At 42.1% G+C, this 14,663-nt stretch overlaps 1 protein-coding gene across 8 annotated transcripts in view; it reads left to right on the top strand.

Annotated features, from left to right (window-relative positions):
* LOC119654051 (transcription factor Sp4-like) overlaps nt 1-14,663 on the top strand; it is a 37,044-nt gene that overhangs the window by 9,392 nt on the left and 12,989 nt on the right. For 6 of the 8 annotated variants that reach the window (XR_005249785.1, XR_005249786.1, XM_038059216.1 and 3 more), the window contains exons 2-6: nt 6,537-6,824; nt 6,890-7,021; nt 7,091-7,217; nt 9,925-10,323; nt 10,729-10,934. Coding sequence is in view for 6 of the 8 variants with exons in the window: in XM_038059216.1 (XP_037915144.1) it covers nt 6,561-6,824; nt 6,890-7,021; nt 7,091-7,217; nt 9,925-10,323; nt 10,729-10,934 (1,128 nt within the window). In the remaining 2 variants the exon portion in view is untranslated. Of the gene's footprint in view, nt 1-6,034; nt 6,270-6,536; nt 6,825-6,889; nt 7,022-7,090; nt 7,218-9,924; nt 10,324-10,728; nt 10,935-14,663 lie in introns of all 8 variants that reach the window. The other 2 variants (XM_038059213.1, XM_038059217.1) reach the window with 2 other exon arrangements.

Raw genomic sequence — 14,663 nt, 5'->3', positions numbered from 1 at the left:
AGCGCGGGGGGTTGAAAGTGATCACTTCTTTAAGGGGGCCATTCTCAGAAACTACCAAACCGAAAAAAAATCAGGAGGCTGCCACTATATGGTGCCTAGGCTCCGAAATACCTTCCATGCCGATATATGTTTAAATAAAGTTAATAATAGTATATTACTACAATTTTTTGTAATTGGTTAGAAATCCCCCTTAAGTTCATCCTAGTAGAAATTTTGCAGTAATATAGGCTATAATGTAGAGCATAATCTTACCAAGTTTGGTGGAAATCGCACTATTAATAACAAAGTTATAATACCTCAAATTTGTTGCATCTTTGAAAATTGAAGACTATGAATGTCAATATCACCCGAAACTGGTTACTCTCACATAATGTATGGATATATTCCGTGCTACGTACTAAGAAATACACAAAACCTTTCGTACCTGAAGCGTCCAGCTTCCGGTTTCCCGACTTGTTTATATTTGATGTTGGTTAAATTGTTGGCATTTGCTAATAATATTAAACTCAGAGTGTGAAGCGTATGAGGTTGACTATTTCAATACAGGGCTTTCCATCAAATGATTTATTTAAATCGCTTTCTATAAAATAGAGGGCAATGGAATTTTTAGCTATATTACAGGGAGCTGTCGTGCACTCGTCGCTCTTTTTCTTTTTCTTCAGCCTTCAGTTCACAAGCGAGGTCGGCTCGTGGTGATCGGTTTCGTCATTTTATTTTATCAAATGCCTGATCAGGATGTAATCGAGACCTTTAAATCCCCATCCAGCGTATCAAGCCACCATTGTTTTGGCCGGCTTTTTGGTTGCTTACCATTGACTTTGATGTTCTGACCAATACTGGTCGTTGAATTCTCGTTAGCGTGAATTACGTGACCACACCATCAAAAACGCCTCTCTTGCAGTTTTTCCACGATCGGTGCAAACCCATATCGATCGCGGATATTCTCATTTCAGACGTGATCAAAACGTGTCACGCCACCAGTGCAATGCAACATCTTCGTCCGCATTACCGCAAGACGCCGTTCATTGTCCTTTATAGTCGGCCAACACTCAGAACTATAGAGAGCGGCGGACGGACGACATTGCAATAAATTTTAGATTTGGGACGTGCGCTGATACGTCGATCACAAAGAACACCAGTTGGGGAACGCCACTTCATCTAGGTGGCGTTAATGTTTGAAACAATTTCATTACGCGGTTCTCCATTGGCTGGTAGCATTGACTCGAGATATTTATATCGCTCAGTTCTTTCAATGGCAGTAATCTGCCCCTCCAGATATTTAAATCGCTGAGTTCTGGCAATGGCAGTAACCTGCCCAGAACTGAGCGATTTAAATATCTCGGGTCAATGCTATAAGCCAATGGGGAACTACATTATGCTCCTCACATAGGGAAACACAAAACCTTTTATACCTAAAGCGTCAAGCTTCCGGTTTCCCGACTTGTTTATATTTAATGTAGGTTACATTCTTAGCATTTGCAAATAATAAACTCAGGGTGTGAAGCGTATGAGGTTGGCTATTATCAATACAGGGGCTTGCATCAAATGATTTATTTAAATCGCTTTCTAAAAAATAGAAGGCATTGAATTTTTTAGTCATGTGACACGGAGCTGTCGTGCACTCGCCGCTCCTCACATCTTTTTCTTTTTCTTCAGCCTTTGTCCCGTTCACAAGCGGGGTCGGTTCGTCGTGATCGGTTTCGTCATTTCATTTTATCAAATGCCTGATCAGGATGTAATCGCGAGGCCTTTAAATCTCCATCCAGCGTATCAAGCCACCGTTGTTTCGGTCGGCTTTTTGGTTGCTTACCATTGACTTCGATGTTCAGATCAATATTGGTAAGTGAATTCTCGTTAGCGTGAATTACGTGACCGAACCATCGAAAACGCCTTTCTCGCAGTTTTTCCACGATCGGTTCAAACCCATATCGATCGGAGATATTCTCATTTCAGGCGTGATTAAAACGTGTCACGCCACCAGTGCAAGAAACATCTTCGTCCCCATTACCGCAAGATGCTGTTCATTATCTTTTATAGTCGGCTAACATTCAGAACTATAGAGAAACATTGCAATAAATTTTAGATTTGGGACGTGCGCTGATACGTCGATCACAGAGAACACCAGTTGTGAAATGCTACTTCATCCAGGTTGCGTTAATGCGTGAAGCAATTTCATTACGCAGTTCTCCATTGGCTGATAGCATTGACTCGAGATATTTAAATCGCTGCGTTTTGGCAAACGCAGTAACCTGCCCCTCCAGATATTTAAATCGCTCAGTTCTGGCAATGGCAGTAACCTGCCCAGAACTGAGCGATTTCAATATCTCGGGTCAATGCTATCAGCCAATGGAGAACTACGTTATGCTCCTCACATACAAAACCTTTTATACCTGAAGCGTCAAGCTTCCGGTTTCCCGACTTGTTTATCGTTATTATTATTTTATCGTCGATAATTGGGTAAATTAGTATTTGATATTGTGATAATTAGCTTTTAAAACTGCGAGAATTTTTTTTTTCCATCGACCCTATAATTTATCGGTGACCTCCGCAGGAATAGAGCCCCAAATATCCTTTATGTGATATTCTGAATCCTTTTTGTTCCTTATCCTCCTATTTCGATTTAAATCCGGGATCTGAGGTGGATGAAGATAGCTCTTTTTGACATGGTAAAGCAGCCCTCCTTCCTTGGGCTGTTATGATGAACTAACTGTTGAAATAAAGTTAATAATAGTATATTACTATAATTTTCAGTAATTGGCTGCAGAACCACGAAATTTGCACAATGTAGGCTATAATACAGAGCATGATCTTACAAAATTTGGTGGGAATCGCACTATTACTAACAAAGTTTTAATAGGTCGCTTCTGTGCAAATTCAAGACTTGGAATGTCAATATCACGCGAAAGTGGATATTCTCACATAATATGTATATATTACGTGCTAGGCACTAATGGGAATGCACACTCAAATGTCTTTATTAAAGAAATACACAAAACTCCCATATTTGAAGCGTCCAGCTTTCGGTTTCTCGAATTGTTTTATATTGATTATTTACATTTTTTTTTATGTTCTACGAATTTTAAGTTGAGTTTGTTGCATCCCAATCTAAGGCACTAATTTCATACAGTCACCACCACAGCAACTAGTACCAACAGGGTCCTCTGACTAGCTGACCCTCCTAGTTTTCTCGTAAGAAGTTAAGATTTCAGATTAATGCAGTTCCTCAAAAGTATCTCGCATAAGCATAGGCACGATCGAAAAGCGACCGTAGCTAACAGTTTGCTGCTTACTCGATGTTTTGATTCGTAACTATCATCTTGCGTACGCGTTGCTTTGCGATCAGGAGAATGTGCTATAATCGAACTTTTATTATGTTATATTGGGTGTGAGTATAAGTATTTTCGGTTTTTTCTTAAAAGAAGTCAAAAACCGTCTGGTAGGCACAAAATCTCTTTTTTGTCAAATCCAGATGAATGTAGGTCCATTTTTTAGAGGGTCTTCGTAAAAAAATTCTTTGCTTGTCGAAGGAGCGGAACAAATAAAAATCTGGACAGGAGAGTACGGAGTTGGACCCATTGCTGCCAATTTAACTCCGTAATTTTTCCGAGTAATGTGTAGTACGGTGAGGCCTATCGTTGTCATGATGAAATATGACATTGCCAGTATTCACCACGGATGGCAGTTTTTCCTTCGTCGTTGCAAGTAGATACTCTAGTTGGGGAGAGTATACTTCTGATGTTAGGGAGGGACTGCAAGTTAACTTTATCTGCAACTATCCGTTTAATTCACTCCTCAGCAATGAACATGTTTCGGACTGAAAAATTGTCTATTCTTACTTCTGAGTGTAATTACGCGGTGTTTATAGCGATTAATTATTTGAAATAATAAAACTTGTTTTTCCTTTTCGCTAGTGTTAATTTTTATTTTGCAAATACCAATATTTCGGGAACCACATGTTCCCTTCATCAGTGCTAACAAGTTTGGGGCAGCTGTTTCGAGATAGGCGCGTTTTTATGACGCGGCAACAACCACGGCTAGATCTTTGCGAACCCGATTATTTGCGAACCCGATTATCAGGGGTCCTAATACATGCAAAAGGGGGGTGGAATTTTTTTCCACCAAATAAGGTCATGTGGGGTATCAAATGAAAGGTCCCGATTAGTACTTTTCAAAACTGGGCTCAGTTTTGACATTTAATTCATATGGGGGGGGGGGGGGCGCTGGAAAACCGTCATTTCTTTCACGGGGCTATTTTCAGAACCAACCCAGACAAAAAACCTGCAAATAAGAAGTTGCCATTTTATGGTGCCTAGGCTCTGAAATATCTTTCATCTGTTCAAATAAAGTTAATAATAGTATATTATTATAATGTTTAGTAATTGACTTTACATTCCTTGAGTCCATCCTAGAATAATGAAATTGCAGTAATATAGGCCATGATATAGAGCATAACTCTGCCAAGTTTGGTGGAAATTGGACTAGCACTAACAAAGTTCTAATAGTTGTCGCTTCACTGCGCTTTGAATGTCAATAGTATCTAAAAGTCGATATTCTGGCATAATACATGCGTATACATTACGTGCAGTCAAAGGGTAGTATAAGTCCCAGGGCGAAACGTGGATTGGTACCCACGATGGAGCATAAAACTTGGGAAACGCCTGCTGAACCAACACCAACAGCTCTACTACTAAACCATATCTCCACCTCCACGTGGTGATCTCTGGGAGATCTTTTTTTAATGAAAAATTACAATGTATCAACTGGTCCTCCAGATTGCGGGTTTGGTAAGGCTGACAACCTTATACGGAAAACCAAAATTACGAAACCATGGAAAGAGCCTCGGACAGGATGGATTTCAAAACGACGGACCCGGCAATGACAACGGAATAACCATTTCCGCTCTCTGTACAAACCGAATGCTGCTGAGCAGGATATCCTGTCCCAATATAAGGCTGATGCAACAGCGTTGCAAGAGATGGTCTGGACCGGTTTCTTGAACAAGGGCCATGTTGTCGGAGTAGGTTTCTCAGCCAGCCCAAAAATGAAATCTGGTGTTATCGGCTTTGAAAATATAAGCGAAAGGCTATGCACTCTGCGTTGGCTAGGCAAATTTAGAAATATAAGCCTCATAAGCGTTCACGCTCCTACAAATTTGTCGTCTTCCGCCATGGTCATTAGGCTTTGCAAAATACGCAGTTGCGAAGTTGCGGGGCACAAAGCAAGATTGTCCGTTCGTGTGTGTGGGTCCTCCACGATAAATGGGATTTTGGTGGGACCTATGGCCCGGAACCTACGTCCGGGAACCTGCCTCTGAGAATTTGCTTCCGGGAATCTGCAGTCGGGGTCACCAATTTGTAGCGTACGGCGCCGCCAATCTGCAGCGGCTTGAGCAATGACGTTTGTATATTACTGCTACATTACTTTGCTGGGGGAATTTTGCTGCGAAATATGACCAAAGGGAAACACAAAACAATACCTTAATAACTGTATTTATTATATTATATTTGGGAGAGTCCTGCCGACTACTACGACGTGTTACACTGGCAAAAAATGATTTACATTTCATCATAATAGAGAGAATCTGTTTACATGCTCGCTACATGCTGATGGCAACGCTCATAGCGGTCATTATTATTATTATTATCCTTCGGCGTCAATTAAAATTTTAATTTAGAGTTTTAGATTGAATTCTTCAAGTGAGAAAGCCTGTTATGAATTCCCTTTCGAGGAAACTAAGGGAGGTAATTTTGCGAAAGGATTTCTTGATTGATAAATACTCGTATATGTTTAGGTCCGTCTTGGCTTAATCAGTTGCCACGGCTTGTCTATCATAATACCTTCCCTATATTGAGGAAGAATCACTATAATTTGAAGAAATACTTTTCAAAAAGCATGTAATTTGCCATTAACATATTGTAGCAATAGATTTATTCCTTCAACACAAGTTGCTCCACAACAGGAATTAAATTTCGATATAACTCTTACATGAAACCAAATAAGCATCCCTCATAGTAATTTATTTTATTCCATCCAGGTCTATTGCAACAAGGATTGCCTTTACTTCTTGGCCCATAAAAAATAAAAAAAAAGATCAATTGAAAAGGCGACAAAATATCTGCGGTCACTAAGTTATATCACATTCAAACAATTCAATTTCCTCGTAATTCCAAATAAAGCTGGAGGCTCAACAAGGAAATGCCACCACCGGTTCTGAAGTCCGTGTGGTCAGCGCCTCAGTGGTCGCACAATTGCAAGCCCAAGGACTACAGGTGCATGTCATTTACTTATAAAAATGGAAACGTATATTGTTACCCTTGGAAATCCTTGTCTGTTTTCTTTATTTGTTCCTAAATCTTGGGTTTTTAGACTTAACACCTCCTTCTTGCCTGGAAGTAAACGTTTGTAATGTATGTTTTTTTTTTGGTTTGACCTGTGTATATTTGATGTTGTATGTAATTTTCTGTAACAATTGAATGTGATGACCTTGTTTTCCACTAGCTTCATTCCAACTTCTAATAATGGGTTTCTTCTAACAGGGAAGTGAACTCAATGCTGCTATTATGGCAGCATCACAACCACAAACGAGTACAACAGCACATATCCAAAATCAAACAAATAGTCAACCCCAAGTTATTACCCTACAACAATTGCAAAGTTTTTTACCACAGCAAATGGGGACGATTTCGACGGATGGAGCTCAAGTTTCGGCTGCATCGGCGACAAATGCCACGCCGGTGAAAACATTTGTGGCAAATCCACAAATGCCTCAACAACAAATATTGAATTTACAAAATTTACAGGGAATTCCACACCAATTTGTGCAGGTAAGGGGTTACTATGACTTTAGGCTACTAGAATTGCCCTACCTGGACTGTTTCTTTTTCGTAAGGGTGGACAACTCATTCAAAATCCTGGAAATGGTATGCTGTCTGTAGTTCAGCCTCTGCAAACAGTTACAGTTGATGGACAGGAGGCGTTGTTTATACCAAACGTGGGCAATGCACAATTTGCTGGTGCTCAGGTAAAGACTTGGGAGATTCAAAATTAACTGAAAACCTGACTTACCACTTTCTATATCATTTCGTTTCAGGCTGTTCAGATTAATGGACAACAGTGCATTCTCACACCCAACGGTCAAATTATAAGGGCACCACCTGCCGGAGTGTTGCCTGCACATCTTCTCCAGAATATGGGCCAAACAGTTCAATTGCCTAACGGTAGGTGTTTATAGAAAAAAATACTTGAATTCCTTAGTGACTATAGAGTTTTGGAACTCTAAATTGTGAATAATGTTTTATAGTTAAATTGAGAGTAATTATTGTTTGTTAACGGATATTTGTATGAAATATTGCTTTCGTTTTCGTATTATGTTCATTTGATTCATTTTTACATTCATTTCATTAAATAACAAAAAATTCTGAAAAGGAGTTTGCGGCTTTTGGGAATTTTGCGATATTTTAAATATTTGTGGCGAACTCACTTCTCAAAAGTTAAGAGTAATATTGAATTAAAGACGCCTAAAAAATGTATATATTTCCTTGGTTGAAGGTAGACATTATTTGGATAATAAAGTACTATAATTGCTCCCTATGCTGCTATTACTAAAGCTTCTTGTTATGGGTCTTATGCAAGGTTCAGCAAATATTAGGTTGTTGCAAATGAAATGGCCGTTTTTGTACTAAAATTCAAAACGACTGTAAAGCTTACAAAACTTTATTTATTTAATCAAAATAGGTTCCAGTCGATTCAAAACACTTCTCCCTGCAAGATCCAAGAGCGTTTATGCCAGTTTCGTAGAAGTCCAACTGTCAGGTGTTGATAAATTCGTCGAAGGCAATTTTGACAGCTTCTTCGTTCCTAAATTGTTTTTCCGTCAAAAAATGATCCAAATGCTTAAAAAAGTGGTAGTCGGTTGGCGAAAGGTCCGGTGAATATGGTGGATGAGGCAGAGTCTCATACTGGAATTCTTTCAACTTTTGAACCGTTGTTCTGGAAACATGAGGTCGTGTATCGTCGTGAAGGAGTATCACACCATCTCTGTTGACCAATCTCGACCGTTGAATACTCAATTTTTAGTGCATTTGCTCGAGTTGGGCACAGTATTTCTGTGCATTTATCGTTTCTCCAGGTGCCGAAAAAGAATAGTGGATAACTCCAGCTGTAGACCATCAAACAGCCACCAATACCTTCATCGGATGGAGGCTCGGTTTCCGCGTATGCTTCGGTGGCTCATCAGCATCTAGCCATTGTGCAGATCGGCGACGATTGTTGTATAATACCCACTTTTCATCACATGTCACTCCCACGTACTCGAGGAGGGCGATCAGACCCGAGTCTGCAAGGGACTCATCTGAAGTAGCTTCGGCCACAAAGCGTCACCGGAGGTTATCTGGCACCATGGGAACCGAGGCGGCCCTCTGAGAGCATATGCTCCAGGAGAATTCCTGGAGGATGTGTTCTCGGCCCGGTTATTTGCGATTGGCCCCCTAGTGGGAGTTTCATGGTGGTTCTGGTTATGCCTACATCGCGGGCAGAGCTCCTCGGAGCTCAAGCGTGGAGTTGCGCTGTACAACTCGGGTGCCGTTCCCCTTAGTTGCGGCAGAGGTGTTAGATAGGCCTCGCATCCACTGGTATGAATGCTGAGCCTGCACTCAGTATAAATCAGGACCACTGTGCTTGCATGGCGGGGCTCTGGTTGTGGTCCCAAAATCAATCCGTGTCCGAAGAGGACAGTGGGATTATGCCTACACGGCAGGTACTCATGTTAAACCCCCAGAACTTTCATCACATGTCACTATTCTGTGCAAAAAGGGATCGGTTCTGTTGCGGATGGGTAAAGAACTGCAAATTTCCGTTCAAAGCGCCATGTTTTGCTCCGTAAGGGCATGCGGAACCCATTTGTCGAGGTTTTTCACTTTTCCAAGTTTTTGCAAGTGTCCGGATAGCTCAGTGGTTAGAGCACTAGGCTGTCATACGGAAGGTCGCGGTTCAAATCTCACTGGTGGCAGTGGAATTTGCATCGTGATTTGACGTCGGATACCAGTCGACTCAGCTGTGAATGAGTACCTGAGTCAAATCAGGGTAATAATCTCGGGCGAGCGCAATGCTGACCACATTGCCTCCTAGTGTACCGTTACGGTCTTGAATGAAGTGCTCTAACACACTTCAAGGCCCTGATCCAATATGGATTGTTGCGCCAACGATTATTATTATTATAAGTTTTTGCAAGTGCCGGGAAACTGTCGAATAGTGTACGCCTAGTTTCTCTGCAATGTCCCTCACGGCCTGACGTGTGTCGGATCCGACTAGCAAAGGCAGCTCCTCGTTGTCAACCGATGGTCCTGGATGTCCACGTGGCTCACTTTGAAGGTTAACGTCGCCTGACCGGTATTTTTCGAACCACGGCCGTGTGGTTCGTTCGGTTACCGTATCAGCTCCAAGTGCGCTGTTAATGCTCTTGGTCGCCTCCGCCGCTTTATGATCGAGTTTGGACTCATACAGAAAAAGTATACGTTCTTGGCTCTTTTCCATCCTTTTTTTCCTTTCTATTCCGTTATCTCAACGATGGTCAAAACTCAAATGACTCCTTGATTAAATGTCAATATTCAACACCAACAGCGCCAACTGGTGGTGGTTTGATACACCAAAATTGCAACTAACTTCACTTGATTGCCAAAACGGCCATTTCATATGCAACAACCTAATACATTTCTGTCCTTGGTAGTACATTTATGGGATTCTGGTTTATAAACGGTATAATAGCACGCTAGAAAATCCACAGAAACACTCCAAAAGCTGCAAATCTTTCTAATATACCCGCCACCATTGCTCCTTTTTTCATTAACATGTTTCAACTAACTCCATTTGCTTTTTGGCGAAATCGCTATCTTTTTTTCTTCCATTGAATAAATTGCCAACAAGCAGCTGCTTCTGGTCAAGCCACGATAACAATTCCCGGAACGAACATAACAATTCCTATAGGAACAGCAACATCGGTGACAAATGCCGCGGCAACTGCCACTACAGCACTAGCAAGTGCTAATGCACAATCGACAACACAGAATCAACAGCAGCAGCAGCAACAACAACAACAGCATCAAACGCAACAACAAAATCAACAACAGTCACAAAATCAACAACAGAATCAACAACAACAACAAAATCAAGCCAATCAACAACAAACGCAACAACAACAAACAGCACAGCAAACTACGATAACGATACCAGGAACAAATATACAGATTCCAACGTCAGTTGCTGCTGCCAATGGTTTACTGGGGAATGCATTTCAAACTAGTAATTTTGCTGGGATTAAACTTGATGGTAGGAATATTGAATGATGATGTTTAGCACTTTTCAATATCTTCATGTTTCGAGGTTTAATTTACTTCAAGTCGACTGTCTTCCAGTATCGTGTTTTTTGAGTTCGATCGCGGTAAAGGAAGAACGAAGCAGAGCTTCCTTTTAAATGACGTTACCGTGACCCATATAAACTCCCTTCTATCATTTCATATCCTGTTGCATGTGAAGCTAACCCTCATGCTTTGTATATAATGCCAAGCTGTATATTGTACCATATTGCATATAAATTACATGAATATGTTGTAGCTTATAAGGGAATTTGGTGTTATATTAAGAGCAATATTTATTGAAAAGGGTCTTACATTTTTAAAGATAACCCGTGATATCATATGAACTAATAACTCTCTTCATTTGGTTCTTATTTAGGTCAAAATATACAAGTTCGACCAAATGGAGCTCTTCCACATGTAGTACAATTTCCAATGACGCAAACAGTTCCAGTACAGGTGCCAATTAATGCAGGAAATGGTCAAACAGTTTACCAAACTGTTCATGTGCCACTTCAAGCATTTGCTGCAACAATGCCTGGACTTATTCAGCCACAGATGCAGATAATACCACAATTTACCCAGGTAAGTTTTTGTTTTTGTTTAGTTAATATGTTAATATGCATGTCAGACTACGTGAGTCCGGATGTTGGACAGCGAAGTCCTACGGCCACAGCAACATTCTAGATGAAATACCTCGAGAAATCTGGGCATCCCCCACGGACTATGTCACACGCAAGCTGAACTTCACGAGAAACTTTGCTGTGGACCTTCCAACCAGGGCAAAGTGGAAGACTGGCGGCGTGTTGCAAGACTATGACACGGTATTCTTTACGGACGGATCAAAGATGGCCTATGGAGTCGGCGCGGGGGTTTTCTCGAATACACACGGTTTATCCAAGTCGTATGGTCTCCCAGGTTTCGCCAGTGTATTCCAGGCGGAAGTACTGGCGATATTGGAAGTCTGTCGATGGCTGGAGCGTGATTCGAGCCCCAAGCGTAACATAGCCATTCTGACCGACAGCCAAGCGGCCATCAAGGCCTTGTACTCGACGACGGACACTGGGTAAACCATTCTTTGGGGACCTTAGTGAGATTTCTAGCTGCAGGGTCGGAGAGCTGCTTTCCTTCGTGAATGCTACGGGCTGGCTCTGAAGATCCGAGCCAGCTGGACTCTGCTTCCCTGTTCCTATAACAACAGTCACGGTCTTAGGAGTTTGTGGCATCAAAACGGCGCACCAAAGCGCTAATTGGACTCCTCGGAGCGGCCACTGATACCTACCTACCTACCTAATATGCAAATTCATACATACATGGCAGACGCAACTCATCAGACGCTGCCTCACCTCTGCCCTGGGAGCAGCGTGACCGAAGCGGCTCGCAGGTGTTGTACGCTCCCTTCTATAATTCGTAAAACACGACAAGGGTGCCAATTATATTCAACGTAAATCCGCTCCACAATTCAGGTCAAAGTTTGGCCAAAGCTGGACACTTTTTTAAGGAATTTAGGGAATCCTAAGTCCGCATCCACTTGGAGTCGGGACGGACCAAACGGAGAGCAACTTGCTCCCACTTTTTATGGTTTACGGACTCCTCTTTTTGAGTTTAGCACTCAAGGTTCAAAAATTAAAAGAAAGACCAAGACGGCTACGGTTTCGTAGAAGGGTTCAGGGGTGCCCATATTCGACAGACGATTTTAACAACATCGTAACTTTGACATGCGATGGGTAATGACAAAATTGGATTGGCGGTAGTCAGAACCACCATCCAGTGTGGTCGAAGACCACGAAGAGGGAGGAGTTGTCCCAAAAACCTAAAAAAAATGGCGAAATTGACCATGAAGTTCCGTTCGCAAATATTGAAGCTCCATCGAAGTGCTTCGTGCACAGGTGCATGCATAATTCTGTGCTAGCCATGCTCGGGAATGGGGCGGTGGTGGATTCCTTGAGCAATTCTATCCCTCATGTGTTATTATACAAAAATACAAAATTCACGTGTGTTTTCCGGTGCGTAGGTCTTTTTAGGTTATCGCCAATGACATTATGCCATTGTAAATGGCGTCCAATGTTGAGCGCCATTTGTAATGATGCAGTGAAATGTGATTATGTCATTACAAATGGTGCCTAACGTGCATTGTCATTTGTAATGACAAGATGTGATTAGATGGTCAGATGACCATCCAGAGTGGTCGGAGACTACCCGAACTCATGATTCAGAGATTGAAGAGTCTCATGCTCTGCAACTTACGGTGGCTTCGGTATCTATCAGTCCTGAAACACGTTCACCCAAGACAATGACATCCTCTCGGGCGAATATCATGGCTCAACCGGCTTGTGAGAGCGTCGCAGTAATACAGGCGACGGCTATTCTACTACTCCTACGATTCTGCTACTCCGAAAATCCGTTCTCGGGTCGCTTAATATTGTTGCAGTCTCACTTGCAACGGCCTCAGAGTCGAAAGCATTGATTTCCGTGGAAGTGGTGGAGTCCGGGTATGTCAAAGCTAAATTTTTGAATCGCTTCAACGGAGAAACTTTCGGTGGTGAAAGCATCGGTTTCTGTGAAATAGTAGGTGGTCGCGTTTTGGTCGTGATTGGGCTGGGCTCTGGAACTTGAAATTTTGGATATAAGGGTTTACGCGTATTCGAGAGCCCATAGACATTGGGATCCGCCCAACAGCCTTCGTAGAAATTTACAATCTGCCGACAATTCCAGCAGACCAAACTAAATCCAAAATCTGATTCTTAGATTGAGGATTTCCTGAGATGCACTTCATGTTCACCTCCTCTCCAGATTCCGCAGAATAGCTATGCAATTGTTTAGAAAGCCTGCTTGAGAGATGCTCCTCTAAAACTCTGCTCTGCTCGCAAATTATGTATTTGGCTAGTCAGTTTCGATCGCAGGGCAGAGGCGATCTCATCAGACACTGCCTCAGTGTCTCTACCCTAAGCGGTTACAGGTGGCATTAGTTTTTTTTTATTAAATTCAAAATTCGTCAAGGGTATGAATTATATCGATCGAAACCGCCTGGTTTACATCTAGATTAGTTTCAGCTAATGGAAAAAAAATTTTGTTTGGGAATAAATTGTCCTAAGCCTGCCATTCACTTAATGGCGGGCCGCACTTGTTTGAGAAGCAACTTACTTCTTCTGTTAAGTGGACGGACTCCTCCTACATACAAATACATAATTTTTGAAAGTAGAAGAAGTAAGTTGCTTCTCAAACAAGTGCGACCCGCCATTGAGTGGATAGTGGGCTTAGGATAATTAGTCATGACGTAGAAACTCTACTAATTTGTCTTCCATTAGGGAATTTTCTAGCCTGTTGGCCAGTGCCGACTTTGAGTGCGGTTTCGCATCAGTTCAAGGATGTTCCAATTATCTAGTGAGTCCTTAAGCTGCTGGCGAAGAGATTCACGAAAAGAGGTCCATTAGATTCGTTCGACAGGCTGGTGGTAGTACCAGTAGCGCTTTGCTGCTCTATCTCTAAAAAGGGTGTGTTTTCAAGTACCGAAATCTCCTGAAGGGTTGAGTGAGTCAAAGCTTCTACGCGGAAGAGAAACTGGTTGATGGGCAAAGATGTTAGTGTGCCATTAAATACCAGACCCCTGAATCTAATAATACTGTAGACGCGATTCGCTGACACGGCATTTAGTGGTCGTGCCAGGCCTCCGTAAGGCGAGTCGTTATAATAGTACATATAGTCAAGTTCGGATCTGTCGTCATGTCTGTAATAGTTTTCAGATGTGGACCTGTCGTCCGTAAAAGATTACGTTTCGTCCGTCGTTATGTCTGTCTTGTGCTGGACGAGTCGAAGCAGGCAGTGATGCCATACAACCTCAAAAATTGTTGCAACATGTGCACAGAAAAACAACTCACCCGTCATTTCAAAAATATTCAATTTTCAAACGAATGAAGCAATTGCCGTTTCACACAAAGGTAAGGAAATTTACTCCTCAGAAGCTCGGACAGCAAAACCTTTCAACATTTATAGCCGCAAAGGCCCGTAGATCCAGAGACTTTTGGAAGGCAATCACCTACGCACACCTGGTTCGACAGAACCATTCACTTAATGTGAATGAACATTTTTTAACTGGTGATGCGCTTACTGGCGGGGGGGTTAAGTGACCCGCCCACCGCAACCTGTTGAACCGGATTTTATCCACAACTAGACGATCGTGGAATCGCTCATAGATTTCCTCGTTATGTAGGCTATGGAATCGTCCATCCTCATGTAGGGAGTTAAAAATTCTTCGGAGGATTCTTCTTTCGAGCGCGGCCAAGAGTTCGCAATTTTTCTTGCTCAGGACCCAGG

This window comes from Hermetia illucens, chromosome 4 (genome assembly GCF_905115235.1).
Source record: "Hermetia illucens chromosome 4, iHerIll2.2.curated.20191125, whole genome shotgun sequence".
Lineage (NCBI taxonomy): Eukaryota > Metazoa > Arthropoda > Insecta > Diptera > Stratiomyidae > Hermetia > Hermetia illucens.
The sequence above is the reverse complement of the archived record's forward strand: the minus strand, read 5'-3'. Positions and strand labels throughout refer to the sequence as shown.